At 43.3% G+C, this 26,946-nt stretch overlaps 1 protein-coding gene across 1 annotated transcript in view; it reads right to left on the bottom strand.

Annotated features, from left to right (window-relative positions):
* Positions 1–733: 733 nt before the first annotated feature.
* HMGA2 (high mobility group AT-hook 2) overlaps positions 734–26,946 on the bottom strand; it is a 41,868-nt gene continuing 15,655 nt past the window's right edge. Inside the window, exons 3-5 of the mRNA XM_015417145.1 lie at positions 16,861–16,911; positions 994–1,090; positions 734–789 (exon numbers count right to left, since the gene is read on the bottom strand). Of these exons, the coding sequence (XP_015272631.1) occupies positions 734–789; positions 994–1,090; positions 16,861–16,911 (204 nt within the window). The remainder of the gene's footprint in view (positions 790–993; positions 1,091–16,860; positions 16,912–26,946) is intronic.

The raw sequence follows: 26,946 nt of genomic DNA, 5'->3' as shown, positions 1-26,946 counted from the left end.
AATAAAAAAGTTAAAATTCTTATTACTGGCTTATAAAAACAGGAATGCAAGTGATTTTCATGCAGCACATATATCCTCTGCAGTTATCAAATTCAGCAAGCATGCACTTTAAATTACCAAAGAGAGGTGAATGTTTCAACTGGTAAAGTAGCAATTCAAGCAACCATGCAAATAAGGTACAAAATGGAACATGTTCTATAAATGCAGGAAATTCTATAGTTTAGTGCACTGGAGGTTTCAAGAGGAAAACAATGAACTTATACATAAAGCTACATTTATAACCTCTGTGAACCTCTCTCAGATCTATTAGCTGAGCATGACTACACTCGTCCTACTCCTGCATTTTAAAAAGGTCACTTTTCCATAGAGCAACCAAGTTACAATGCAGCAGACCTCCTTAAATGCTGCTTTCCCTGGACTTTTAATGGGTTTGATATTAAGGGGGGAAATGTGGAAAGAACACCTAACCCAGCTGGCTTAACAACCTGAAAGACTTTTATATCATACTTTTCTTGCCGACTCCTAACCCACCTTAAGACAATCAATGGATTAAATACTTGCTTGGTTCAGTGGGCTATAATGACAATGGAGAAGAAGAATGATTAGGCTGCTTCCCATCCTTCCTGCCTCTGTCTGTCAAACTCTGATAAAACCAAGCTTGCTGCCAAGTTCTAGTTCATACTTTAAAAATGTACAGCTGGTTCTACAGAACCAATGAGATTCAAGTCATTCCTCAAGCCCTGAAATCGTTCACCACCGCCATGTGCTGAAGCTGATTATAAGTGAATGCTAGAAAAAAGACATGAACCCTATTACTGACAACTGCAGGCCTCTGAAGAGGTGACATATACATTTTCTAAATAAATAAACTGTTTAAAAAAGGAAATTATTCTCCATCATCAGCCTGCAACTGAGGGGAAACAAGCATGATAATATTTCATGGGATCAGATTCTCCTTGAAGAAAAGCTTCAGACCACATATTATACACTTACTGGCTAAGAAACCATGATCTTCAACATGGCCTTCCCATTCATTTTTTACCACCCTTGACTTTGGTGCTTGATGCTTGAGTAAATCTATCTGTATTTTCTAAAAAAAAATAAACGATGTCCTTTGATGATAATGCAAGTTTTCTGCCATTAAGTTATTTGAACTTTAAAGCAATTCTCTTTCCTTTATTGTCACTGGTGTAACACTACTTCCTTCACTTGCAGTCATAGCTTTACCTTTTAAAATCCAAGCCTGGCACCAAATAAATTTTGCAGGGGAAATATAGGTTTGAGGATAAGCTATATGCAAAATACTTTGTCGTTGGAATAAAAGCAAAACACTTCATTTGTGATGTCAAACTAGAAACCCTCCTCTATCTTTCACATGCACCATCACCTAATAACAGAAGCTAATTTTTCATACATAGCATATTGTATGTTATAATGGAAGAAAATGGGGAGTTACATTTGAAGTTTTAGTCTAGTTGATGCACATGTCTTTTATATACACCTCTAAAACCTCCGCTTAATAAGAGACCATTACAAGAAGCATACTCTTGCAAACTTTATGACTAAACTTACATCTCTCATGAGGATAGGCCAAAGGAAGTTTGGAATATCTCTCAGAGTATCACATATATAAATGGAATCCTTATACACTTGTCAAAAGGTATATTTAGCCCTAAAGATAGTAAGTGGCTTGCCTGACACCTCACTGAACTAGTAATAGAACCCAGGAATCCTGATTCATAATCCACTTTCCTAAACATAGATCAGTCACATTTAGAAACTCTCACAGTGTCACAAATACTGGATATATCCATCACAGGCAGAAACCAGACACTGGTTTTTAATAAATTAATAAATGATCCCTAACAGTCAGAACCCTTTAAAAACTAATGGGGATGGCTTTGGTATTTCTGTTTGTGATATTAAGATTTACAAATCCAGATCAGTTCATTTATCAATTGTGTTCAAGCATGCCTTTACACTTGTGATTATGGTACACTTTATGACAAGTAATTTCTTGCGTGAATTAATCCTGCTGAAAAGTACTGGAAGAGTCTGGATGATACTTGGCCCTATGCTTGGTGAGGGAAAGATAGAAACAGACAGCATCCTTTACATCCCATCCTTTGACATGCCTATCCAAACCTCTGACACTGGTGCATGGCCACACAAGCGCATAACATTTCAAGTAACTCACCATATGTTCATTTGGTACATACAGATCATGTCCTGAATTAAATATGGGAGGGATTTATTTAACATATTTTAGCCTTCTTTTCACCTCCAAACAGGACCCAAGGTCAACCTCTGAGTATTCATGGCTTTCAAAGTCACCAAGCAAGATTCAGAATCGTGATCCTACTCGAATCCTCTAGCTATTGCACATGCTTTTAAACTATTCAGCCTTACAACGTTTTCTAAAAATTAAAATATTTCAGCACGGCCATTTCATAAAGGGGGAGCCAATACAGTGACAACATGAGACAAGGTAGCAGAGTTACATGCCTACAAGAAGTGGCACTGATAGATTATCAGAGTTGCTACAGATTCATACAGGGAGATATGGTTGTTCAGGTACATGGCTCCCATGTAGACTTGCCAAATTCATCACTGGAAGGCTTGGGGAAACCTTTGGGGGTAGGGGCATGGGAGAAAGGATTTTCTAACACTCTAGAATTTCACCTGAAATCTATGGTAAGCATCAGCAGTAGTTTACCCAACAAAAGCAGTCAAATGACAGCCCTAGTCCCAGGACTGCTGAGAGCTACCAGGGCCCCCTGGACAAAGATTCCATCTGCACCTCCATGACCTAGATCCAAACCAAATATCATAACAAAACAAATCACCTGGCTGGCTAATCACTACATATATAATAATAATAAAATGATTCACATGTCCACCTGTCTGTCAATTAGTGGCAGGCATAACTCATCAGAAAATAAAACTAGGAATCTCAAAATTAGCCACCAGATTCAGGATGATCATGGGAGATCCACAGCCAACAATTAAAGGAATTTGAGTATTTTATCACCAGACCCAACCCCTGCTGTTTTCAGTGGAAGCTAAACTTGTGTTGTGGTTAAAGTGTCAGACTGGGATCTGAGAAACCCAGGTTCAAATCACCACTCTGCCATGGAAACATGATGGGAGGCATTGGGCCCATCACATACTTTCAGCCTAACCTACCACACAGGGTTGCTGTGAGGATAAAATGAAGGAGCTGAGAATGGTGTAAGCTGCTTTGTGGGGAGGGAGAGAAATTAGAAATGGAAATAAACAAATGGCAGATCATCACAGGAAGGGAGCAAAAAAAAGAGGAGAAAAGTGAGGGAAAGAGAGAAATGAAGGAAAAGACAATGAAAGCCACATACACACCCCAATGCTACCATTCTCTAACAGGGTTGCCCCTTTGCGAGATCTGGCTGTGCACAAGCTGGGAGAAGACTGCATCCAGGCAAGAACTGTCCTGGCTGGCTTTGCCTTGACCCAATGCTGGCTTGGCTGATGGGTTTAGAAGGATCTGATCAGCAAATAGTTCCCTCAGCCTCGTACTAAACTTTGCAGAAAGGCTGAGACAGCAGACTCTGGAGCGCTTTTACTGTGTCCTGCCTTCCTTGCACCCAGCCCTGTAGCCAGAAAAATTTTGGTGGGGGGGGCAGATCACTCGGGGGACTTCCCTTCTACCGCCACCCTGCCCCCTTCTGGTCAGTTTTACTCCCCACCGATCAGCTGTTAAACCTAACAGCTGATCAGACAGAGTGATTTAGCTGAGGGTACTGTGTGGGAGGATAGTGTTTGGGAGTGTGTGAGTGAGTTTTAAGTTGTTGCAGAAACCTAGCTTTTTGTGAAAGGTTGAGAAAGGGTGATTTGTTTGACTGGATTGCCTGGGTGTGATTTGAAAAGCTGCTGGCCCTGCCCTCTGCTGAGTGAGGCTTCTATAAGGCTGTACCTCGTTAGAGGTGTGAGCTGAAGGACTCTTGGCTTGTGGCTCTTAGTTTAGGGGTTCTGTAAGAAGCCCAGGAAGGACCAGGAAGTTAGGGCCCTAGTCCCCTTGTGTTCCCGGTAAGGCAAGTAGAGCCACATAAATGTGAAGGGTTTTAAAAGGGGGATTCTATATAATTATTTTAAAAAATTAAAAAACAATTCTGAAGGCAGAATTCCAGCAGGGAGTTGGGGACTATCCAGTGTTTTGCAAGGAGTGTCACATTTATGACTATCTGCCCACTGGACAGAAGTCTTGGGTGTGTGCCCGGTGCAAGGAATGAGTTTGCACCCTTGAGGCCAATGTGGCTGACCTGGAGAAGCAGAGACAGTCAGTTACGTGCATGGAGAAGACTCTTGGGGACTTGTTAAATATGTCCCACTCTGAAAATGGCAGCCCCGCCACTGTCAGGGAGCATGAGGGCCGAGAGGAAACAGGGCACCATGCTGAGGATAAGGGGAATGTGCCCTCAGAAGGGACCTCTTCTTCAGTTGGTGAATGGGTATCCCTTCACACCAAGGAACCATCCCTGGGCAGGGAGGGAAGAGGGCTCGTTTTTTTTATTCACAAGCAGGTAGACAGCTGGGTGGCAAACCCACATACTGACAATATGGTGACTTGCCTGCCTGGTGTGAAGGTAGCAAACATTATGCATGTTATAGATAGGCTGGTTGACAGTGCTGGGGAGGAGCCAGTGGTCGTGGTACATGTTGTCACCAACAATGTGGGGAAATGCAGTCATAAGGTCCTGGAGGAAAAATTTAGACTGCTAGATTTCAGGAGGGGTGATGAAAGACCTGAGTCAGATTGAGGTGACGAGAGAGGATGTCCTATGACAGATAAACTTAAAAACTGATAAATCACCAGGCCCAGATGGCATACATCCAAGAGTTCTGAAAGAACTTAAATGTGAACTTGTAGATCTCCTGACAAAAATATGTAATCTTTCATTAGAATCTGCCTCCATTCCTGAGCGGAAACAACAAAGTTGGGGTACACAGAGCCATGCTAGCCTCTAGGAAAGGATCCACTAATAGAGGTATAATGCTACCTGGCAGGTTTTCATGCTTGGAGCCCTTGAAGGTACCAGTCAAGGGGGCCCTATCCCTTCTCCAAGATGGGCTAGACAAAGGGTTTAGCACCAGCCTCCAGGCTGTGAGGTTCAAAGGGCCGGCTGAGTGTGTCACTTCAATCTCTGCGTCAACAAGTCCACCCTTCGGGGTAGCCACCAGAGCTCTGCTATGTCCAGCCTGTTTTGGTCCTGAAAAACTGGGCCTTCTTGTGATTGGAACTACCTCTGCCCTTCGTTTTGGCAGTGTCTGGGTCACCCTGTGTGTCAACAGTGTTAGAGGGAAGGCATAGGGTAGGCCTTGGGGCCATATGCCACTTATTGCATCGATTTTTGCCGCCTGAGGACATCTTGTCCATTACATGAATCTTTGTACTTGGAGAGTCTGGTCTGTGGTCAACAGATCTATCTCCATCCTCCCAAACCTGTTGCAGACTTGATGGAAACTGCCTTGCACCGCACCCATACCAAATGGCTTAGTATTTGTATGCTCGGTCCATCTGCCAGAATGCTGTCCTGTCCCACAGCATGTCCTGCCTTCATGGGCTGTACGTGGACCTCTGCCCTCTCAGTCTCTTTGGTTCGTTGTGCAGTGCTGTGAACCTGGTTCCTCCCCTTTATGTATTAATTTGGTTGTCATAATGTCCATCTGCATCAGGATGTGGTGACCTGATAGGAGCTCACTGACCCCCATCAGGCCCAGCCTGGAAGCCCTGAGCTCCAGAACATTCCTTGGTCAGTTTCCTTGCACAAGGAAGCCTCTGTCCCTTATTGTATCTATCTTGGTGGAGATTGCTCTTTTCCAGGTTGGCCACAAAGCCATACTCCCTGAGGGTGTTCACCATCCGAGCTAAGGCCTCCACACTCTGTTGGAAGGATGATGATTTGACCAGAATATTGTCTAATATGGGAGCAGCCTCAGGTGCACCATGACGACCACCAATATCTTGGTGAACACTGTGGGAGTGGACCTCAGGCCAAATGGAAGAGCCCTTTATTGGAAGCAGTTTCCGTCATAGTCGATGCCCGGAAACCTGCGGTGTGGTTCTCGAATCGGGACATCCCAGTAGGCCTCACAGAGATCAGTGGATGTCAGGAAATCCCCTTCCTGAATGGTTAGGAGGATGGATTTCAGCATCTCCAGGACCTTATGTGCCTGCTCAGCTACTTCAGGTCCAGCATGCCCCGACATCACAGTTCTTCTTTGCCACCATGAAGAAGATTGAGTACGCTCCCCAAGCCTTTTGGGGATCTGGAACCCACTCTATGGCCCCGATATCCAGCAGGTGCTGTATGGCTCCCTCCAAGAGCTTGTGTTTCTTTGCTGACCATCCTCGGGATCTGTATGAAGCAGTCAGGTAAGACAGTGTTTACCTCCAAAGAATAACCATTGGTTACTGTGTCCAGCACCCATTTGTCATTCACTATCTTTTGCCAATGTGGTAGAGACTGCTGCAACCGTTCTCCTATTCCTGAGTGTTCCCCTGCTTCAGGACAGTCAGGCTGACATTCCCTTCTTGGGTGCTCTGGAATCCTGGTAGGCTTTGTTGTCCAAGAAGAAGAGATTGGCTCTGCACCCCACCCTCCGCTACCTGAAGGAATCTTAGAGGGGCTTACAATCTCCTTTCCCTTCCCCTCCCCAGAACAGACCCCCTGTGAGGTAGGTGGGGCTGAGAGAGCTATTTCAAGAACTGCTCTTGAGAGAACAGCTTTGAGAGAATTGAGACAGACCCAAGGTCACACCAGTTGCTGCATGTGGAGGAGTGGGGGGATCTAACCTGGTTCTCCCAGATTAGAGTCTGTGCTCCTAACCACTACACCAAACTAGCTTCAGCAGATGGGTCCACGTACCCTCTTCTAAACCATGTGTTCCTCCTGGATGCCACACTGCATGCCGTTGCCCTAACTGAATGTTGCAGAGTATCCGGAGAGGCGTCAGCAGTGAAGGCTGTTGCCAGCTCTGTTTTCCTGAGCGCGTCTTTGGACTCCTTTTGCATCTTGCTGGTAGCCGAGGCCAGGGCTGGGGCCCCAAAATTTGCTCTGGCAAACAATGAGTTCACTGCTTGGTGCTCTTAGGGAGCAGGCTGATGCCTCGAAGTCCCTATGGAGTGGCTGCTCAATTCATTTGTCACGGTGGTCCTTGGGTAGGCCTTCTGCTTTTATATGGAGTACCAATGTGGAAGCTAGGCTGGTAACTGGGACATCCACCACTGACAGTTTAATCTTGAAACTGGGGAAGAAGACAGCCAGAGTGGAGCTGCCTTATACTGAGCCAGATGATTAGTCTGTCAAGGCCAGTCTTCTCTACTCTGGCTTGCAGCAGCTCACCAAGGTCTCAGGCTGAGGTCTTTCACTTCACTTCCTACCCAGTACTTTTAAGTGGAGATGCAGGAAATTAAACCTGTATGTAAAAGCAGACACTGCAGCCCTGAGCCACAGCCCTTCCCCAAGGCCTTTGGAAATAGCCTGGCCAACCATTCTGGAGGGAACAGCCTTGTTTGTGTGGCTGGCACTATCTCCTCCTTCTCCTCCTCTGATAACTCCCCTTCTTCTCTGTCAGAAGATGAGGTTCCAGAGTATGAGTCCCCTTACTGAGCACTGAGAAGTGGGCTGTGCTCCCTCAGGGACAACCTCCCCTCTCTGGAGGTAAGAGAGAAGCGCTGGAGGTTGAATCCCCCCCCACTCCTCCTGACTTCTTTTGCTGCCTCCCCTGTGGTGGGGACAGGGGTATCGTGTTAGGATCCTGCTTGGGCCCTTTACCATGTCTCTGAATTCTCTTCTCATCTCGCTTTTCAGCCAGGAGAGGAGATTTGCCCAGGCCTCCTCTTCAGATAGGTCAATATCAATATCCTGATTTTCCATCGGGGAATCTTGTATACAAAGGGATGTAGATATCCTAGGGGCACGGGAGCTGTGCTGAGCCTGCTTTATTTGCCATCCCTGGAGTCTCTCAATTGATAAGGGAAGATATAGAAAAGAGAAGGAAAGGGACATAGAAAGCAATGAGTGGGGGAACCACTTGGTCGCCATCCTTTCCCTGTTCCTCCCATTCCCCTAGCAGTTGCCTGCTGCTTCCTGCCAGGACAACCCTGATGACTCCTTCTGTCCCCAGAATAGTGAGTGTCTGTGCTGAGTGGGGCACGGGAGCTGGCTATGCCTGCTTTATTTGCCATCCCTGGAGTCTCTCAATTGATAAGGGAAGATATAGAAAAGAGAAGGAAAGGGACATAGAAAGCAATGAGTGGGGGAACCACTTGGTCGCCATCCTTTCCCTGTTCCTCCCATTCCCCTAGCAGTTGCCTGCTGCTTCCTGCCAGGACAACCCTGATTACTCCTTCTGTCCCCAGAATAGTGAGGGAGGTATAAGCAGAGAAGATGAACTCCACGATCAGGAGGACACGCTGGGTAGAGCAGGGTTTGTTGCTCCCCCCATCTGATCCTCTCTGCTATCCCAGGGGAGGGGGCTCCTCTGAGGGCCTGAGCCTGAGGCCTCAATCAATGTTCCCTCTAAGTTGTGGAGTCTTGTGAGCAAAAATTCTACTTTGTGAGCTACTGGCATTAAAGTTGTGAGCGAGCAATTTGGCTACTGCATAAATTAGTTTGCTCTGCAGCCATCCTTCCTGAACTAAGACAAAAATGTGTGAGCCAGAGGCTAAAATACTGTGAACTAGCTCACACTAACTCAGCTTAGAGGAAACACTTCCTTCCCCTTGCCCCCCCCCAACCAGGGGGGGTTCCTATTACAATTCAGGCAGCTGCTCCTTTGTTTCTCCGACAGCTTCCAGGGAGGCTGCCAGGTTGTCAGCACTGCCCTGCACCTGCTGCAGTCTCAACCATTTTCCCTACCGGGGGCGGGGGAGCTTCCTATGGCAAGGAATGTCCATCAGAATGGGTCATTTTTGTCCCACACTGGGGACATTTCTTGAACAATGCTTTCTGTGACATAAGAAGATGAAAGAGAGAAGGTGGATAGCACATCTTTGCTCAATGGCAGCAAAAAGAGAACTGAAAGAGGGAAAGGGGGCCCCTCCCAGGAGCACATTGACTGTTTGGGTGGGAAAACACACCTCCGGCTCCAGGGAGGGACTCCCCCCTTCAGCTTTAGACATGGAGAGAGATAAAAGCTGGGAAGGAATTCTCCAGTGGTTGGCCTGCGCAAGCATAGTTTCTAATGTGGGACTGCACAGAAGACCAAAGATGAACAAGAAGTAACATCTTCACAGAAAGCTCAAACAGGTCCACCTTTATGGCAGGAGATACATATGATTGTGCTGCCTCTTAAAATGCTATTCTGGGTATTCATGCTATTTAATCAGGCCAGTACATAAGATGCAAGCCACAACAGAGAATGCAAGTGTACAGGCAGTTGTTGATTTTGCACATTTGCAGGGTGGCACCAGCAGAAGGCCCTACTCTGATGAGCAAAGCTGTCATGGTGGAACATTGGGGAGAATATAGGTGATAGTTAATACCTTGAATTCTGCTAGTAACTGATAGGCAGACAATGGGGAAACTGCAAAATGGGAGTGATATGCATGCTCTGCCTAGCTCCCAATAATAACTGAGCTGCAGCATTCTCATTAGTAATTTTTCAGACTCACTTAATATTTTTACCTGGATATTATTGAAGATTTTCTGTAATTGGGCCCTTTAAAAGACCAAATCGTATCAGCAAGTTGGAGAATTTACATTTCAAGTGGTTTTGCCTTGTATCAGGGAAGCAACTGGCTATTTTCACCCACGTTAGTGTTACTCATTGCTATAAAATGGAGATTATTGGACCTGCATTCAGTGTTTTGAAAGTTAAGGAAAGGTAGGCAATAAATAGGTTCTATCCTATAAGCTTTCCTACTAGTTTCCAGTTCACACATTTTTGTATACAGCACTGGGCTGTGCACTAAGGCAGAGGGATGAAAAAGGAAATGGCTTACACACACATATACACAGTCAACAGGTATTCAATAGTGATAAAGCTGATTGTGATTATTGCAACTGGATGTGCAGGAAATTCAGACATCATCATTAGCATTCCTGGCATGTGCAGGGTTTTTTAATATCATATAGTACATCTTAACACTAAAGAGTCACATTCAATCAGTTCTTACTGGTTTTGTTTACTGTTGCTGTTTCACCATTTCTGTCATTTATCAATGTCTTCTTTGTTCTATATGGTTTTTAATGCACCTGTAAGGTATCATGAATGACCCCATTAAGGTAGAATGGCAGCATATGCTGTCTTTGGATGAATAAATCAATTATATAAAATAAGAAAAGGATCTGTGACCAGAAGCATACCTTTAGCCATTGCAATCAATTGCTATGATCCAGTGCATTAAAAGTAAAATTTTGCAGCATGTTTAGATTAGGAGTAAAAGGCAAATAGCAAATTTACTCATTTGAAACAAAATGACTGACTTCAAATATTGATTAAGATGTAAGACTTCCTAATCAATGCTTGACATGTCGGTCTCTGTGTGTGGCTTCTTGATATTGTACAAGACAGCTTATTTTTAAAGGGCCTTATTTTCACCAATCACTTTTCAAGAGAATTGTAATTTTATTTTATTTTTAATTTCTTTTTCAGGCTGTCTTTTAAAACTTTTTAAATAAAACAAAATATTCTATTGTATCAATTGATTTAGTTACACTTTACAAAATGTGAAAAACCAGATGCAACATTCTTAATTTGAACTGGCAGAAAGACTTGGCTACCACAAGTTTTACAGAGTTCTGTTAGCTAATACATCTCTGCATGAACATATTGAAGGAAACAGCAGAAATAATACTTTGCAGTTTGATGAACAACATAAGACAAATCCTACACTCACAAAAGAAGATTGCAGATTTACTAAAATACCTGCCACATGTAATTTTGCACTTTTTGACCCAACCTAAGGATTATTTTTAAAAACAAAAAAATCCCCATGATCTCTAATAACAGTGTAATGCTAGCTGTAAATGTATTGGATTTTAAAAAACCCTAATTCCAATATAATTTCCTCCAGGAATTAAACCTAAGCAAATGGTGACCGTATAAACTAAACTTGTTATTCCAGTTTGGTCCTTGCATCTGTTAAGCATCATTTATTATGCTTATGGTAATTTTCTGCACACCTATATGTATGAACTGGTAATTTACGTTTCCATGGGTCATCTTATCCTAGAACAGGGATGTCAAACATGCAGCCCGAGGGCAGAAATGTTTTCTGCTTCCTTTTCCAGTTCTGCTGCTGCTGCCACGTCACAGCTTGCTTTACCAGACTCTCTCAATCACACAGGACAAATAGATAGGCAAGCCTCTCCTGTGCAATTGAGACAGTCTGGTAAAGAACTGGCTGAGGCTCCTCACCCCCCTCCTCCCAGGGGGAGGGAGGGAACTGGCCAGGCTGCCTCAATCCTACAGGAGACAAAGGGAAGCCTTTCTTTCTTTCCACTGACTGAGGATCCTCCCTGAAGGGAGCAAGGGAATGAGGGAGACTTTGCTTTGCTGGGCTGCCTCAATCGCACAGGAGAAATACCAGGCACCTTTAAGACCAACAAAGTGTTGTTCAACAACAACAACAACAAATACCTTTTATTGGCATAAAATATTAAACAGTTGCCATTAGGGTAAAACAATCCTATAAAATTTGTGGAAAATAGATAACTTCTAAAAGTATTACAAAGATATGTCTATTTATATGAGCTTAAATTATAGCAAGATAAAAATTTTGCCCAACCGCGAAACCTTGAATTAAATTATACAAACTCATTGAACTCAATTAGAATGATCACGGACATTTTTCCGTTTTATAAGACCATAAAAGAACTTGGCAGTCAATTCAATAATCTCCGAATCTCGAGAAGTAAGGAGGTAATGTAGCTTGCTTCCGTCCGATTGGCATGCTACCTTGCTAAGGGGGACTTCCAGAAATTTTGCTTGAATGTCGTTTAGCAAATTACAACGTAAAAGTACATCTCAACTGTTTCTATTTCTCTCTTATTGCATTCGCAATATCTAATTGCATAAGGGATTTTCTTATATCTCCCCTCAAGAATAGCAGAGGGGAGCACATTGAACCGTGCTAGCATGTAAGCTCTGCACAATTGCGGTGATATCAGGGAGAAAAAATATTGTGGTGGAGCACCAGAGAGTGGATAGGCCCATCTAACTGAGGAGCACCTACTGGAAGCAAGAGCTCTGAGCTCTTGCAGTTCTATATCAATAAGTCTCTGCTTAAGCAGAATAAAAACCTCCGGCTCTGTTCAAAGTGTTGTTCAAGGTATGAGCTTTTGTATGCCTTGCTACAGTGTGTGTGTACTTTGTTTGGTTCCTTATTCTGTGTGTGTGTGTGTGTGTGTGTGTGTGTGTGTGTGTTTTGCTGGGCTCCTTATGCCAGAACTCTCCTGGGTGCAACTAGGTTCTCTCCCCCTTTTCACTGTATTCATGCCCTCATGACCTAGTCTTTCTCAGTAAGAAAGTAATGCAAACTATTTTAAAGGAGGAATAACAACAAGCCAGTGAGGTGGATTAGGCTGAGAATGTATGTCCAGACCAAGTTCACCCAGCACATTTCCTTTTGTAGACAAACACATAGCCCTCAGTCTGTGTCAGGATGCCTTTTCTTGTTCTTGACCAGCACATGAAGCAACTTATGTACAAAAGCTCGCAATACCCAGCCATTTCATGTTTTCCCCTGTGTCCTAGGCTCAGAACACTGAGCATGAGATTTCTGTAATGAATGTCAATAAATCAAAAGGTTTGCAGCTTACAGATACACACCTTAACAGCATACTCAAGATTGCTACAGCACAGACATTTTGATGCAATAATTCAGAGCAGGAGGTGTCAGTTATCAGAAACTGTTAAATAGACAAAATATTGCAAGTGCTAGTGTTTTAAGCATGTTTTATTTAAAGTTTAAAAATCTTTAAATGTTTGCCTGTGTCCTTTATAAAGTTTATATCTCTGCTACCTGGCATTACATTTTATGACACACATGGCCCAGCCCAACAACATCTCCTTTATGTCAGCTCTGGCCCTCATAACAAATGATTTCGACACCCCTGACCTAGAGGTTCCTTCGCATCCAGATCTATTTTCAGCATAACCTTCCATTTCAATGTATCTGAAGAAGTGTGTGTGTACATGAAAGCTTATACCTTGAATAAAACTTTGTTGCTCTTAAAGGTGCCACTAGACTCAGACTTTGTTCTGCTGCTACTCACCTGAATCTATATTAATTTTTTACTGTTATTCTACCTGGGTGGGATGGGCAGGCTATAAATACAAATAATAAATAAATAAATACCTGTAATCCAAACCAAAATAGATAGATTGTAAAATCTACCTATTACTCTAACTACTTTTTCTTCAGAAAAGATATTAAATCTGGGGCTACAACACGAAGAACCTCTTCAAACTTTTACTGAAAACATTAAAAAGCTAGTGGTAGTCAGTTTCAGAAGGTAGCCATGTTGGTCTGCAGTAGAACAGCTAGATTCAAGTCCAGTAGCACCTTAGAGACCAATAAGAGTTTGGGGTTATGAGCCCCCAAAAATCTTGTTGGTCTCTTAGGTGCTACTGGACTCAAATCTAGCTGTTAGACTGCCAAACTAGGACTGAAGAAACCATGGTTCAGATCTCCATTCTGCAATAAAGCTCACTAGGGAATACCCCTCCATGTAACCTAATTCACAGATGTTGTAGATAAAATGGAAAAACCATGTTCATTGCCCAGAGCAACCTGGATGTGAAATAAAAATCTGAGTACAAAAATACATAAGACCCGTGGAGCTCAGCACAGGGTTGTCAACAGGCCTGGAGAAGAATGTCCTGTCTCTTTAATAAAGGTTTAAAGAGTAGGAATGAGCAGCTGAAGCGTTTTGCTATATGATGGTAAACAAAAATCACCTAATAAAATCCTACTGAGTTATTTTAAAAAGAACAGGACTTTTTTTCTCTCCAAACAGTGGGTAATCCTAGGTGGGTATAAGGTGGGTCCAATGCATTGACTTAACCCTCACTGGATCTTCAAAACTGTCATCTTAACCTAAGGCTACAATGCTACTCTCAAAAATATTGCCAATACTTAATGTCTGGTTAATACAGGGGAAAAGAATGACATTTCTCACTTTGAGGATAAACTGTCCCCAGCAACAGAAAGTGGAACCAGCCTCTGAGCATAATGTATGCCAGTCCCAAGATAAACTAACATGTCAATTGGATTCTGGCTGCTGTCCCTTCTGTCCATATATTATTTGGCACACTGGAGAAGTTTCCTCTTTGAAGTACCCAGCTCATCCCAGAATCCATAGGACTTTCACTTATCCACTGTAGAGATGAGGTAAACGCTCATCAGCTAAACTCAGCTAAAGCCATGGCCACTGTGGCAATAAAAGAACGAGGTAGAAATGAGGTCTTCCCACATGTGCACTGAAGTCAGAGAGTACAGAAGCAGAGCTGGAACCAGTCAATGCTGCGGTGTATTGTCTAAGGCCGAGTTCACATGAGATGGCAAAGCCTTGAGGTAGTAGAATGAACGGCACTACTTCAGACTGCAGGTGCTAGAGTCCAGATTTGACCAGTCTTTCCTCAAAAAATCCCATGGGGACTGAAACCTTTCACAGCAAAGAAGTATTGTCCCCTCTCTTTCCTTGCTTTGCTGGTTTTCTATGTGTGGCAAATTTTTAACATAGCGAAGCATTTAAACGTTTGATCCTCCATGATCTTCCATCTGAACTACTTCAAACCATTCTATCACCTCAGGTCTGCCATCTAATTGCCACTTCATTTCCCACATATCTGTGTGAATCAGGCCTAGGTATTATCCCTTCCATGTGTGGGAAGGAATGTGTATCAGTGTATTTCTTGCATTTGTTCTGTGTGCCTCACACTGTCCCTGCTTTGAAAGGTGCCTCATGCTGCATGGGGGTCATGGGAAGTGCAGGTTTTATCTCAGACACTGACTTAGATAAGCAAGGTATCCTGCAGGTGCAAATTCATTTCAGTTGGGCCCAGCCCTGCCTAAACTAGCATACTGAGTTGGCCTAGGCAGGATCAATAAATCAGTATAGTGTTGGTAGAAGTTTGCCAATGCGTTTTCGTTTCTTTGGGGTGGGGTGTTTCCTAGAAACCACAGAACATTATGACAGAGACAAAGGAGCTTTTGTTTTTAAACCTTATCTTGCATATACCACATTTGAATTTTATCATCTTTCATAATCACTTTCCAATTCCTGATAAAACCAACACTTTAACCTTTGTAACTGAATTACCCAACAAATTATCTGTGTCACCCTGAGAGAGAGAGAGAGAGAGAGAGAGAGAGAGAGAGAGAGAGAGAGAGAGAGCGCAAAGCCCATTCATGGTGATAAGGCTCACACAAACAGTCTGTCCCAGCAAATAGTAGTAAAGTGTCTTGAAATGAATAACCCTAAATGTAGAAAGCTGTGATTACTTGCTTTAACTCTTTCATAAATTCACTCAGGACTGTTCTACACTTTTGTGGGTCACAAGTGAGAGATCACTGCGGGACTACACTTCCAAGGCCTCCTCTGACCCAATGCCTTCTTTAGCTGCTGTTGCAGAGCTCACTTGGGGCTCCCTTCCTGTCCCTTTCACCACTGCCGGGAGAATGAGAGCAGAGGGAATCCCATGTCAAGAGGCTCCATCTAGGAGAAGGGGCTGGCAGCAGTGGAAGGAATCAGGTAGGAAGAGGAGGAAGAGCAGTTGCTGTGTGCTCAGTACTGCCTCTTAGGCAGAAAGGTAAAGGGAGTCTTGTACACCTTCTTCAGTCCACTGGGGATGTCACTCTCATAGCCTACTGACACACTATGTGCCCCCCCCCCCAGGACAGCCCTGAGTCAGGTGGAAGGGAGCACTCTGAAATTCTTTGCTTCCCAAACACACAAAGCACCAATTTGGATTGGGGCCACAGTGCATGTAAAGAGGGGGCTTAGGCTCCCTCTCTGTACCATTTTGCCAACCAGAAATGGCCAGGGGAGGAGCTGTGATTTGCCCACTTGGAGCTACATCGGTACTGATGAGCTGCTCCAGGGGTCTCCAACAAGTAACATGTGCCCTACTGGTAGCTTGTCAGCTGCTACAGGATAGATCATGTATCCACTCAAAGACCCAGGAGAAATCACAAAAAGATTGGCTCTAGGCTTTTTTAAAAGTTTTTTTCCCCCAAATGATATTTCTCTGTGATGCTTAGCTGATGGTTTCATTTCTGGTGTGTATCCTAATCCACATTCTGTTTCTGGCACCAAACAAAACATAGTAACATGCCGGGAGGGAGGGCAAGTAGCTGAGGACATTGTTCAATACTCAGAAGTAGGTCGAAAACAGTTGGTGACCCCTAAGCTACACATCAGGTTTCCATTACCAGGACAAGTTCAGTTTGCACTTGGGGCCCTTACAGGTAGGGCAAAGAGAACAGGGGGAAGCCTAGGCCTCCTCTCTCCACTCAGAATGGTCCTGATCCAAATCAAGCCCATGTGCACTGGGAAACACAGAACTTCAGAATACACCTCTCCACCAGAGCCAGGGACGTCTCCAGAAAACAGGTAAAGTGTTCTTAGGTCCAGAAAAGGAACAAGTTTTTAAGTATCACTTAACTAGTTTATATTTATTATGTGGCTCTCTCTTCCTTGCCCCATGGTCCCCTCCAACTGGAACTTTGTTACCTGCAACATTCACAGGCCCAGGTTTTATCAGAGGTGGGTTGCCTGACAGATTCTGCTATATTGACCATTTCATTAAAATAAACTTAAATCAATTAGCCTTCCTTAAAGTTGTCTCCTGAGGAACATAAAGAAAACTTACCCATTTCCTAGGTCTGCCTCTTGGTCGTTTTTCCCCAGTGGCTCCTGCTTTCTGTGAAGACAAAGAGATGCAACATAATGCCAAAGTACTTGGAACTGCAGTAGATTACATTATTAGGCAATGCTGATGGTTTTTTATATTTACTGAAACACTGTTCATTTTATTTATCTATTGATTATATGGGAGACACCAAGAGAATAATTTTGTTCTCTCTCTCTCTCTCTCATCCTCCCTTTTGGAGCAATGCTGTTCCCATCCTTTCGTAAAACTGACTGAGAACCTCTTTGTTTAAGGAAGGAAACTGCTTTTTTAAAAAACAATACACTGTTCACTTGTGTTCTTATTGCGTCTAGACTGCCGATAAGAATGTATGGAAAGCAAATCAACATATTTGACAGACACTATCCTTTAGACATATCTGTTTAAAGGACTTGTCTTTGTTTTGTGGGCCAAAACAAACTCAAAATATTAGCAGTGGCAGCATATACAAAAAGCTGGGAGTTACAAAAAACCAGGCAATACAAAGCCACTCCCTCACTCAGATACCGACTGCTCAAAACAATTTAACGCATATAAAATTGGCCTATACAACACCCACCCCCATTCATGCCTCTGTGTTGATAGCTGATTCTAATTCACATTCAGGACTCTAATTCACTATTTTATAAGTAATTATTTTGAATTAAATCCAAAATTAGAAATGTAATTTGGAGCTCCATTCTATGCATGTTCATTCAGAAGCAGGCAACTCTGAATTCAGTCTGCACCATTCCCCCAGGAGGATTGCAGCCTTAGTACGTATACAGCACTTTCCCAATATTAACATGACTTACCACAGCCAAACATTCTTATACACATGTGGTTATAACCACAGGAGCGCTATGCAAAGGAAAGTGGCTAGTGTTTTTAGGTGAGCACGATTTGAATTTTGTGTGTTAAGCTCATACTTCTAATTCCTGGTGTTTAATAAATATATTTTACACTGCACCTGCTGAAAAGTGGGATCCTGTATATGAGCCACTAAGGACAAGAAGAGATAAATTGGACCAAAACATCCCCCAGCTTATTTGCAAGTAGAGTTCAATAAGTGGGAGACCCACAAAGACTCATGGAGGATATCTCATTTACCCTCCCCCACATTCTCCTCTTTTCCTTCCCTGAAAGCCACCATAGCCTCTCCCTTTTTTCTGCTTTCCTTCGCACTCAGAAGCCAGCCTACCTCTATATGACCCCAGTCTTCAGCTTTCTCTCCTTCCCTCTGCCTGGCAGCCTCTCCCTGAGAAAACTCTGGCCAAGGTACACAGTGCCAGCTGAGCTAGCCCCATTTGAGCAGTGGAGGACATGCAAGGACTTTCTGGAAGCACCTCACTTTTCCTGTATCCCCCTCCCCACATATCTCCCACTTCCATCCTGGTAAACCCCATATGCTCAACTTTCCCTGTTTCTAGGATTGCCAGGTACAAACGACAAGCCAGCAGGGGAATTACTGGAATGCTCCGGGAGAGGGGAGGGAAGAAGCAAGCTGTGCCTACATCACTTGGAAATGACATAAGCATGTCAGTGACATTGGGGGGGGGGGGTTTGACACTCTGGTTTTTGGGCAAATTCTATGGTTTGCAGCTAATTCTACTATAGAGTTTTGCCCAAAAACCAGAGTGTCGCCGATCCACCTATTTCACTTCTGGGTGATGTAGGCACATCACATTTGGGGCGGTAACTCTCCCTCACTGGCCAGCTGGCTGGCACCGGAGGGGAACACCAGAAACTAGGGGATCTCCCGCATGCTGGGGGGACTTGGCAACCATACCTGTTTCCTTCTCGGCTTCCTACACACCAACAGGCCTATATTTTTATCTTTTCCCCCATCTTCAAGTATATTTATTTCCTTCATTTATATCCTGTCTTGCACCATTCTCCTCTTCCATTTTATCCTCACAAGGTTGGTTAGACTTAGTGTGTGTGACTGGCCCAACAAGCAGAGTGGAGGTTCAGACCTGGATCTCCCACATCATAGTCTGGAACTCAATCTGCTACACCACATTGGCTTTCATGGGGTAGTGCTGTTGTGCAGTAGCAAAAAGCCTGGCCTGAGTGAGGCATTGAATCATGTAGTCACAAGATGCCTGGTGGTTGCTGCTGGGCCTGCCACCCTCTCCTGTCCTTTCTCAACAGAAGCCAAGCCTGTTGTGGTTGCTTAGCGAAAGCCACTGTACACATCTGTTTCTTAAAATTACAGGTGCTTGTGGGATTTTAACGCCCCCCCCCCATGTACTTGCTTTTAATTTCATGTTTTCCTGCAAATCTGGGGCTTTTCTCAGGGTTATAGAAAGTTCTGTACTGTCTGTTCATGGCCCCAGTCTCCAGATGTAAGTATCTCCAGATGGTGCCATATTGAGAATTAAATATATTGACATGCAAAATGTTCAAAATTCAAAACAAAAATTGACAATATAAAAAATACTCTTTGATCTGTTCAACTAACCACAATCTATTGGCTTTAATTTTGTTTCTCTTCAGTTTCTGGCCTTTTTAAAAGCATTCTAGTTTCATTTTCAAGTTTTTCTCCATAACTGGGAGACTAGAAATTTCCTTTTACCCCTTTACAGCTGTGATTATCAGTTTTATCATGCATCTCACAATTGTAAGCTTTAAGAAATCCTTTCTAATCCCAATAGTGCCTATACCCTGTAATTAATAGTGTGTGCATGTGTTTTCGTTTTTTCCTTTGGGAATCTATCATCTTAATGTATCCGTTACTTATTGGCAAATCCCTCTACATGGCTATGCCATGTAAAGGGAATTCCATTAAAAGCCAGGAAAATACTGCAGCCAGTTTCTACACCCCTGGAAACTATAAATGTAGCTAAATATCTTCAACACATCACAGAGAAAATGTGTGAAAATATAAAATTCACACTAGTGAAGGGCAAAATTATCACTTCAAACTTGTTAAAAAGCATACTTCCTCTTTAATCATTTATACCAGCACTGAGTGTAAGACGAAACTTTCTAAGGACAACACTTGTTAAACACTTGTAGGCGGCTGCCTACAGGAGCAAACAGATCTGTAACTGAGTTCCACTCTGAGTTACAGTGGAGATTGCCTCAGACACAGCAGCCATCACTTCATGGTCATTTTAATTTAAGACACTGTATCCAATCATATAGATGCGTTCATTTCTGATTACTTCTGGTGGTCTTAGATAATGATAAGGAACCTAATAATAATAATTCCGATTTTCAAAAAATGGGACCCTAACAACCTAGAGAACTACAGACCCATTAGACTCTTGTCTATTCTAGGGGAAATTGATGCTAAACATCTTCTTAAGAAATTATCTGAATGGATGACTTCTCATAATTTACTAGGGAGAGAGCAAATTGAATTTGTAACAAACCAGTCTACTTTAGATCACTGTGTTGCATTATCTTTTTTAGCTGAAAAATATCTCTGGCAACCTAGAGGCAAGTTATACGTTGCATTTATTGACTCAGTCGATAGACTCTGTGGGGAAAATTACACAAATTGGATCTTGACCAATGCCTTCTGTTTTTGTTGCATAAATTTCATCTCTCTGTCAGGTTAGATTTGATGACAGAGGCTCCCTAACACAAAAAATTCCTGTGACCAAGGGTGTAAAGCAGGGTTGCGTTTTAGCCCCCTCTCTATTTAATTTGTTCCTTTCAGATCTCCCTTCCTATTTGGCTAAAAGTGATGGACACGTTCCCAAATTAAACTCAGCCCTGATTCCTATTTTATTCTATGTGGACGATGCAGCAGTTCTTTCTTTAACTAAAGTAGGATTAAAGCGCTCCCTATCAGCATTTATTTCATTCTGTAATGAGAACTCCTTGTTTATTAATTTTGACAGGACTAAAATGTTGGTATTTTTTAAATCATGGAGGCGTTCTGTCTGGAAGATCAATGGAAGAGAAAATGAACAAGTTAAATCTTTTAGATACTTGGGTATTCTCTTTCATTATAATCTAAAATGGTCCATGCATCAGAAGCATTCTCTTAGCTTGGCTAAGAACAAGATGGCTGCTGTAACCCATTTTCACTATAAAAAAGGTAACCAATTTGTCCCAGCTGCCCTACGGATTTTTCGGGCTACAGTAATTCCCCACTTACTGTATGGGGTTCCTGTGTAGATTCAGAACCTTAATAAAAAGGTTGAACGAGTTAATGCAATCTTTCTGTGTTATATTGGCATTCCCAACTCGGTTAGTTATTCTACTTTGTGTGCTGAGTTGGGTCTCTATGCCATAGAATCTAGAGCTTGGATTGCTGCCATCAAATATTGGTTACATCTTTATTTTCAACCTCCTCCAAATAGTCTTATCGCTTTTCTAACTGCTGATCCATATCTTTCTAAATGGTCCCAATTAATAACGGAGAAAATAATTTTTTAGGTATTGACTTAGACTCCCTGGTTAATTCCAATGAAACCTATATATTCCAAATAATTCAAAGGAGAATTCAGGATATTGATTTACAGTTAATAAAAGCTGGAGCAGAGGGGACTTGTTCCCCCCATTTCCTTGGTCTTGTTTTCCCACAAAACTCTATGGCTCAGTACTTTTCAAGCCTAACAATCCCTTCTCAACGCAGAGCATTTATGCTAGCCAGATTCAATATATTTCCCTCGGCCGTGGTCACAGGCAGATACAAGGGTATCCCCTATGAGGCAAGATTCTGCAGATGTCTCTGCAAAGAACCTGACTCTGTTCAGCATATCCTCTTAAACTGCCCGCTGTTTACTCAGCTATGTTTACACTTGATTAGCCCTCTCCTTCAACTCTCTAAGGCTACGACCAATAGAGGTATTGAATTCTTGCTAGGGGATAAAAACCCCAAAGTTACTGAGCAGGTGGCAGAGTTCCTGGCAAATGTACTTAGGGGCCAAGAAAAAGAGGAAAGAAAAGAGGGAAGAGGGAAGGAGGTGGAGAGTGAATGAGAGAGATAAGGTATATCTATGATTCCTCTTCGGATAGTTAAGCTTCTTACTGCAACTGTTTTAATTACTGTGATACTCGAGATTACTGTTCCGAACTTTTATCAATTTGCTCTATTATTATTACTGTATACAGTGTTACAAATCACTGTACTCTGTTTCTCTTTGTTGGCATATGGGCTGATTTGTACTGTTATCTTTTTTAAAAAAGTTATTGTTATGCCAATAAAGGTTACTGTAAATTGGAAATTGGAATTGGATAAGGAACCTGATTATTTCTTACAATTCCATACCACCATCAACATAATTTATTTTATTTATTTATTTAAATTTCTACCCCGCCCTCCACACAAATGGGCTCAGGGCGGCTAACAGGCAAGGGCACCATGTGCCAATAGATAAAACCAAGTAAAACAAGATAAAATCGAATAAGTATCAAAATTACATAAAGTGGTCAGTACTGTTGTTCTTAAATTAAGACAAGATGGTGTCCAGTAGATGTTGCCTCCATCCCCGCACAATGGTACCGATCTATCCCGACCACTGAGATGCAATCGTCCTAGGGCCACTCCGTTCCCAGTTATCAACCGGGTTCATTGGAGATGGTGGTAGTGGCGGCTCCTAATCGAAAGTCTGGTGGAAGAGCTCCATCTTGCAGGCCCTGCGGAACTGTACAAGGTCCCACAGGCCCCTGATCTCCTCCGGGAGCTCATTCCACCAGGTATGAGCCGCCAAAGTAGGCCCTGGCCCTGGTTGCAGCAAGCCAGGCCTCCTTGGGGCCTGGAATCTCTAGGCGATGTTGTGCCCCAGACCGTAGTGCTCTTTGGTGTATATACGGGGAGAGGCAGTCCCTCAGGTATGTCGGACCCTGACCATATAGGGCTTTAAAAGTAAGAACCAGCACTTTGAAGCGAACCTGGTACACTATTGGCAGCCAGTACAGCACTTTCAGCACAGGCCGGATGTGCTCCCATCTAGGGGGACCCACCAACAGCCTGGCCGCAGCATTCTGCACTAGCTGCAGCTTCCAGATTTGCGACAAAGGCAGCCCCACGTAGAGAGCATTACAGTAGTCTAACCTCGAGGTGACCGTTGCATGCATCACTGTAGCCAGGTTGTCGCGGTCGAGGAAGGGAACCAACTGCCGAATCAGCCTAAGATGGTAAAAGGCCAACCTGGCAGTGGCTGCCACCTGGGCCTCCATAGTTAGGAAGGAATCCAGGTGCACTCCCAAACTCCTAACCTCCGGTGCTGGCACCAAAGGCACCCCATCGAAGGAGAGGGATCCCCAACCCCGAACCACCCTGACACAGGACCTCCGTCTTCGCTGGGTTCAGCTTTAGCCGACTCAGTCTGAGCCACCCAGATACCGCTTGCAGAGCCCGGTTCAGGTCTTCTGGGCTGGAGTCAGACCAGCTGCCCAACATCAGATAATGGTAACCCAAAGCTGCCAAAGGAATCCTCAGAGGTACTGAAGGAACTCAGTTATAATAATCAGCATGACCTGGGCATTACTCCCAAGTTTCAAGACAATCTTGGAGTAATTTTTTTTTAACTTATTGTCAGCATTCCCTTATGCATACCTATAATTCCACTCATTCAGCATAGCTAGCTCTGCAAGCCACTGTACAAATTCAAAGCTGCATCCCAGCATCCCTAGCCACATCACTTTTGGGAGAAAGGTTTTCTATTAATACCACATTGCATTTCCCTTATAAAATGGCAATGCTAATGTTAAAAGATGGAGAAATTCACAATAAGGTCTAATGTGACAAGTAATTCTGCCCTACTGAGCCGGTTGCATGAGGAGCAATCCTAATTGTAGAAGGAGAGTATGAGAACATAAGGTTGCTTCTTGTTACTTTTTTAGGACATCCCTGTGAAGAGAGCGAAGCAGAAGAGCAAGAAAAGTGGAAGAGGAAGAACAGAAGGTGAGAGTTGTTTGGGGAAATAGGAGAGAAGAGAAAGAATATGCTCCCTCTCATTGCCCTAACCCATGGCCACACAGCAGCTTTTGATATTATCCAGTTTGTATAACACAGTATCAAAACTATCAAACAGCAGAATACCACAAAGCCACAAAATACAATTATATTTCTCTGAGGAGGATAAGCTTTTCCTAAAATGATAGAAAGGGATTTTGAGCGTGTTTAAAAGTTATCTTCACCATTTCCCCTCAGCTTATTTTATACATAATATTTTGTTCAGATGCACATACAGCAAATATCTAAAAACACATTTACCTATTAAAAGAGGAATGGGATCTTCCCAGTGTTTTGCCTTCTCTCCTTAGGAGCAATTAATTTTCTACCATGAATGGAAGACTTTTGTATGCATGCCAAGAGATGTACTTTTCACATCAGATCTTTCTCAGATAAGCAAAACAATAGTCACATTATTTTAAAAGTTGCAGCTCAGTGACCATGCACATGCTTTGTAAGGTCCCAGTTTCAGTCTACAGCAATCTGCAGGGTATCAGGTGGCAGGTGTTGGGACTTTCCTCTTTCTCCCTGGAGAGCTGCTGCCAGTTGGACTAGACAATACTGATCTAAAATAGACTAATTGTCCGACTCACTATAAGGTAACGTCATATGTTCTCCACATAATATGGAAAAGGTGCTACAGATTAAACAGACAACAGGATTAGCCTGATGCTTACTTGGAATTGTGCTAAAAGGAACAACATCTACAAATTCTATTTAAGTACAAATGATAGAAGTTGCTAGGTCTTTTACCAGCTTAGCCTGGTTCACAAGCTGTAGCTACTCCTGGAGAAAGCGGAACTGGGCACTGTTGCACATGCACTGGTAACTTCCAAATTGGGCTACCTTTCAAGACAACTCAGAAATCTCCATGGGAGCAAAATTCAGTGTTTAGAGTCCTGCTTGGCTTACCACAAGTAACATATTAGACCACTGGGTTTTGTCCCTCAACTTTAGTAGCTCTGAATCTGTTTCCAGGCTCAAATCAAGGTGAGCAGGTAGGCAGGTTCGGCAGTTGGTTCCCTTCCTTGACCGCGAGGACATGGCTACAGTGATCCATGCAACGGTCACCTCAAGACTGGACTACTGTAACACTCTCTACATGGGGCTGCCTTTGCCGCAGATCCGGAAGCTGCAGCTAGTGCAGAATGCGGCGGCCAGGCTGTTGATGGGTCTCCCCAAATGGGAGCACATCCAGCCTGGGCTGAAAGCGCTGCACTGGCTGCCAATAGCGTACCGGATCCGCTTCAAAGTGCTGGTTCTTACCTTTAAAGCCCTATATGGCCAGGGTCCGACCTACCTGAGGGACCACCTTTCCCCATACATACCCCCGAGAGCACTTTGGTCGGGGACGCAACATCGCCTGGTGATTCCAGGCCCCCAGGAGGTAAAGCTTGCTGCGACCAGGGCCAGATCCTTCTCAGTGGTGGCCCCCACCTGGTGGAAAAAGCTCCCGGAGGAGATCAGGGCCCTGCGGGACCTTATGCAGTTCCACAGGGCCTGCAAGACGGAGCTCTTCCGCCAGGCTTTTATATAGGGGCCGCCACTTCTACGACTACTACCACCACGGAAACAACGGGGTTGGGAGTGGTCCCCGGAAGAACGGCCATAAATTTGCATGGCACTGATGCTGCTGGACTGGCTTGGACCATCGACAGGACAATTTCACCGAAGGAAATGATGGTTACCATCCTCAGAGACCATCTTGTCTGTATGGAGCACTTTATCTGTTTGTTGTGATTTAATGGTTTTACTGTTTTATATTGTTTATGTATGGGCTTATGCCCCTGCGTAAGCCGCCCTGAGCCCATTCGCGGGGAGAGCGGGGTAAAAATGCAAATAAATAAATAAATTTTGAAATCCTAAACAGTACCTAAAAGGCTGTCTCCATCTATATTAACTTACCTAAGTGCTAAAATGGATGGGACTTTCCTGTGTCTATCTGTGGATCATTTGAGATTAGGTTAACAGGAACTCAGATGAGACTTTACTGTGCTGCCACCCCAGTCTATGAAACTTCCTTCTCGAAGAGGGGGAGACTTATGGAGACTTTATTCAGATTAAACCCTTTTGAAAATTCTGGCCAGTATATAAACTACCTGTAGCTTAACTGATTATAGCTCTTTGTTGCTAATATTCAGGGGCTGTAAGGATTGAAGTATATTTTAGATTATTTAATGGTTTTTATGTAACTATCTATTTATATGTATTTATGAGATTGTTGTATTTCTGAAACCTTGTCGTTCACCGCCCTGAGCTCACTCACAGAGAAAGCCTAATAAATTTGTTGTTGTTGTTGTTGCCAGATTTGGATTCTTTAAATGTTTTTATGATTTTATGAATTGTTAGTCATCTTAGGTGTCTTGACTGAAGGGAGAAAGCAACACATAAGTTCCAATTAAACAGTAACACTCAGAGATCAATAAACAGAGTTCATTTACCATCTGGAATTATTATTATTTTAAACATAATTCTGGTTAAGAAGGATAGGACCACTACATAGGAAACAAAAGAGATGACCATTTACTTAGTTGTGGTGCATTCAAAGGTCTTCTTGGACTGTTTAACTATTAACATTATCAGGAGATAAACACAGAAACCACTACAGTTTTGCTTCCTGAAAGAAAAAAATGGCCACCAAAATTTAAGGGTTTTAAAAATCAGTTACAGTAGTATTATGGCTACAATTAGGGACTGTTTCAGACAAAATAGACAATATCTCAAAAAATAACAAGGAGAGCTCTTTTAAGGCAAGACAGAAGTTACAAGAGGTCTTGAAGCTTCTCACTCTTTTTTTATTTTTAAATATAGATGGGAAATTTTCATACCTGTAATACATGAGTGCTAATGGCTGTTCGTCCTGCTCCTCTGGAAAGACCTAGCTCTGTTATCAACAGTATAGGGGCAACCACCAGGAGAGTTAAGGATGCTGACCAGTGCCAGATTTATGTATAGGCTAAGTAGGCTGAAGCCTAGGGCCTCTAAATCTAGGGGGCCTCCACAGCCCTGCCCCCCCCAGCGGGCAGGCTCCCCTCTCCCAAAATTGCAAACCCAAGACTTCATGCGAGGGCAGGATAACTCAGGCCCAGCAACTATGAGACTCAGGGCCAGCCAGTGGGGCCCAATTTGAAACTCTGGGGCCCAACTGG

The sequence above is a fragment of the Gekko japonicus genome, unplaced genomic scaffold (genome assembly GCF_001447785.1).
Source record: "Gekko japonicus isolate JY-2015 unplaced genomic scaffold, Gekko_japonicus_V1.1 scaffold1075, whole genome shotgun sequence".
Lineage (NCBI taxonomy): Eukaryota > Metazoa > Chordata > Lepidosauria > Squamata > Gekkonidae > Gekko > Gekko japonicus.
The sequence above is the reverse complement of the archived record's forward strand: the minus strand, read 5'-3'. Positions and strand labels throughout refer to the sequence as shown.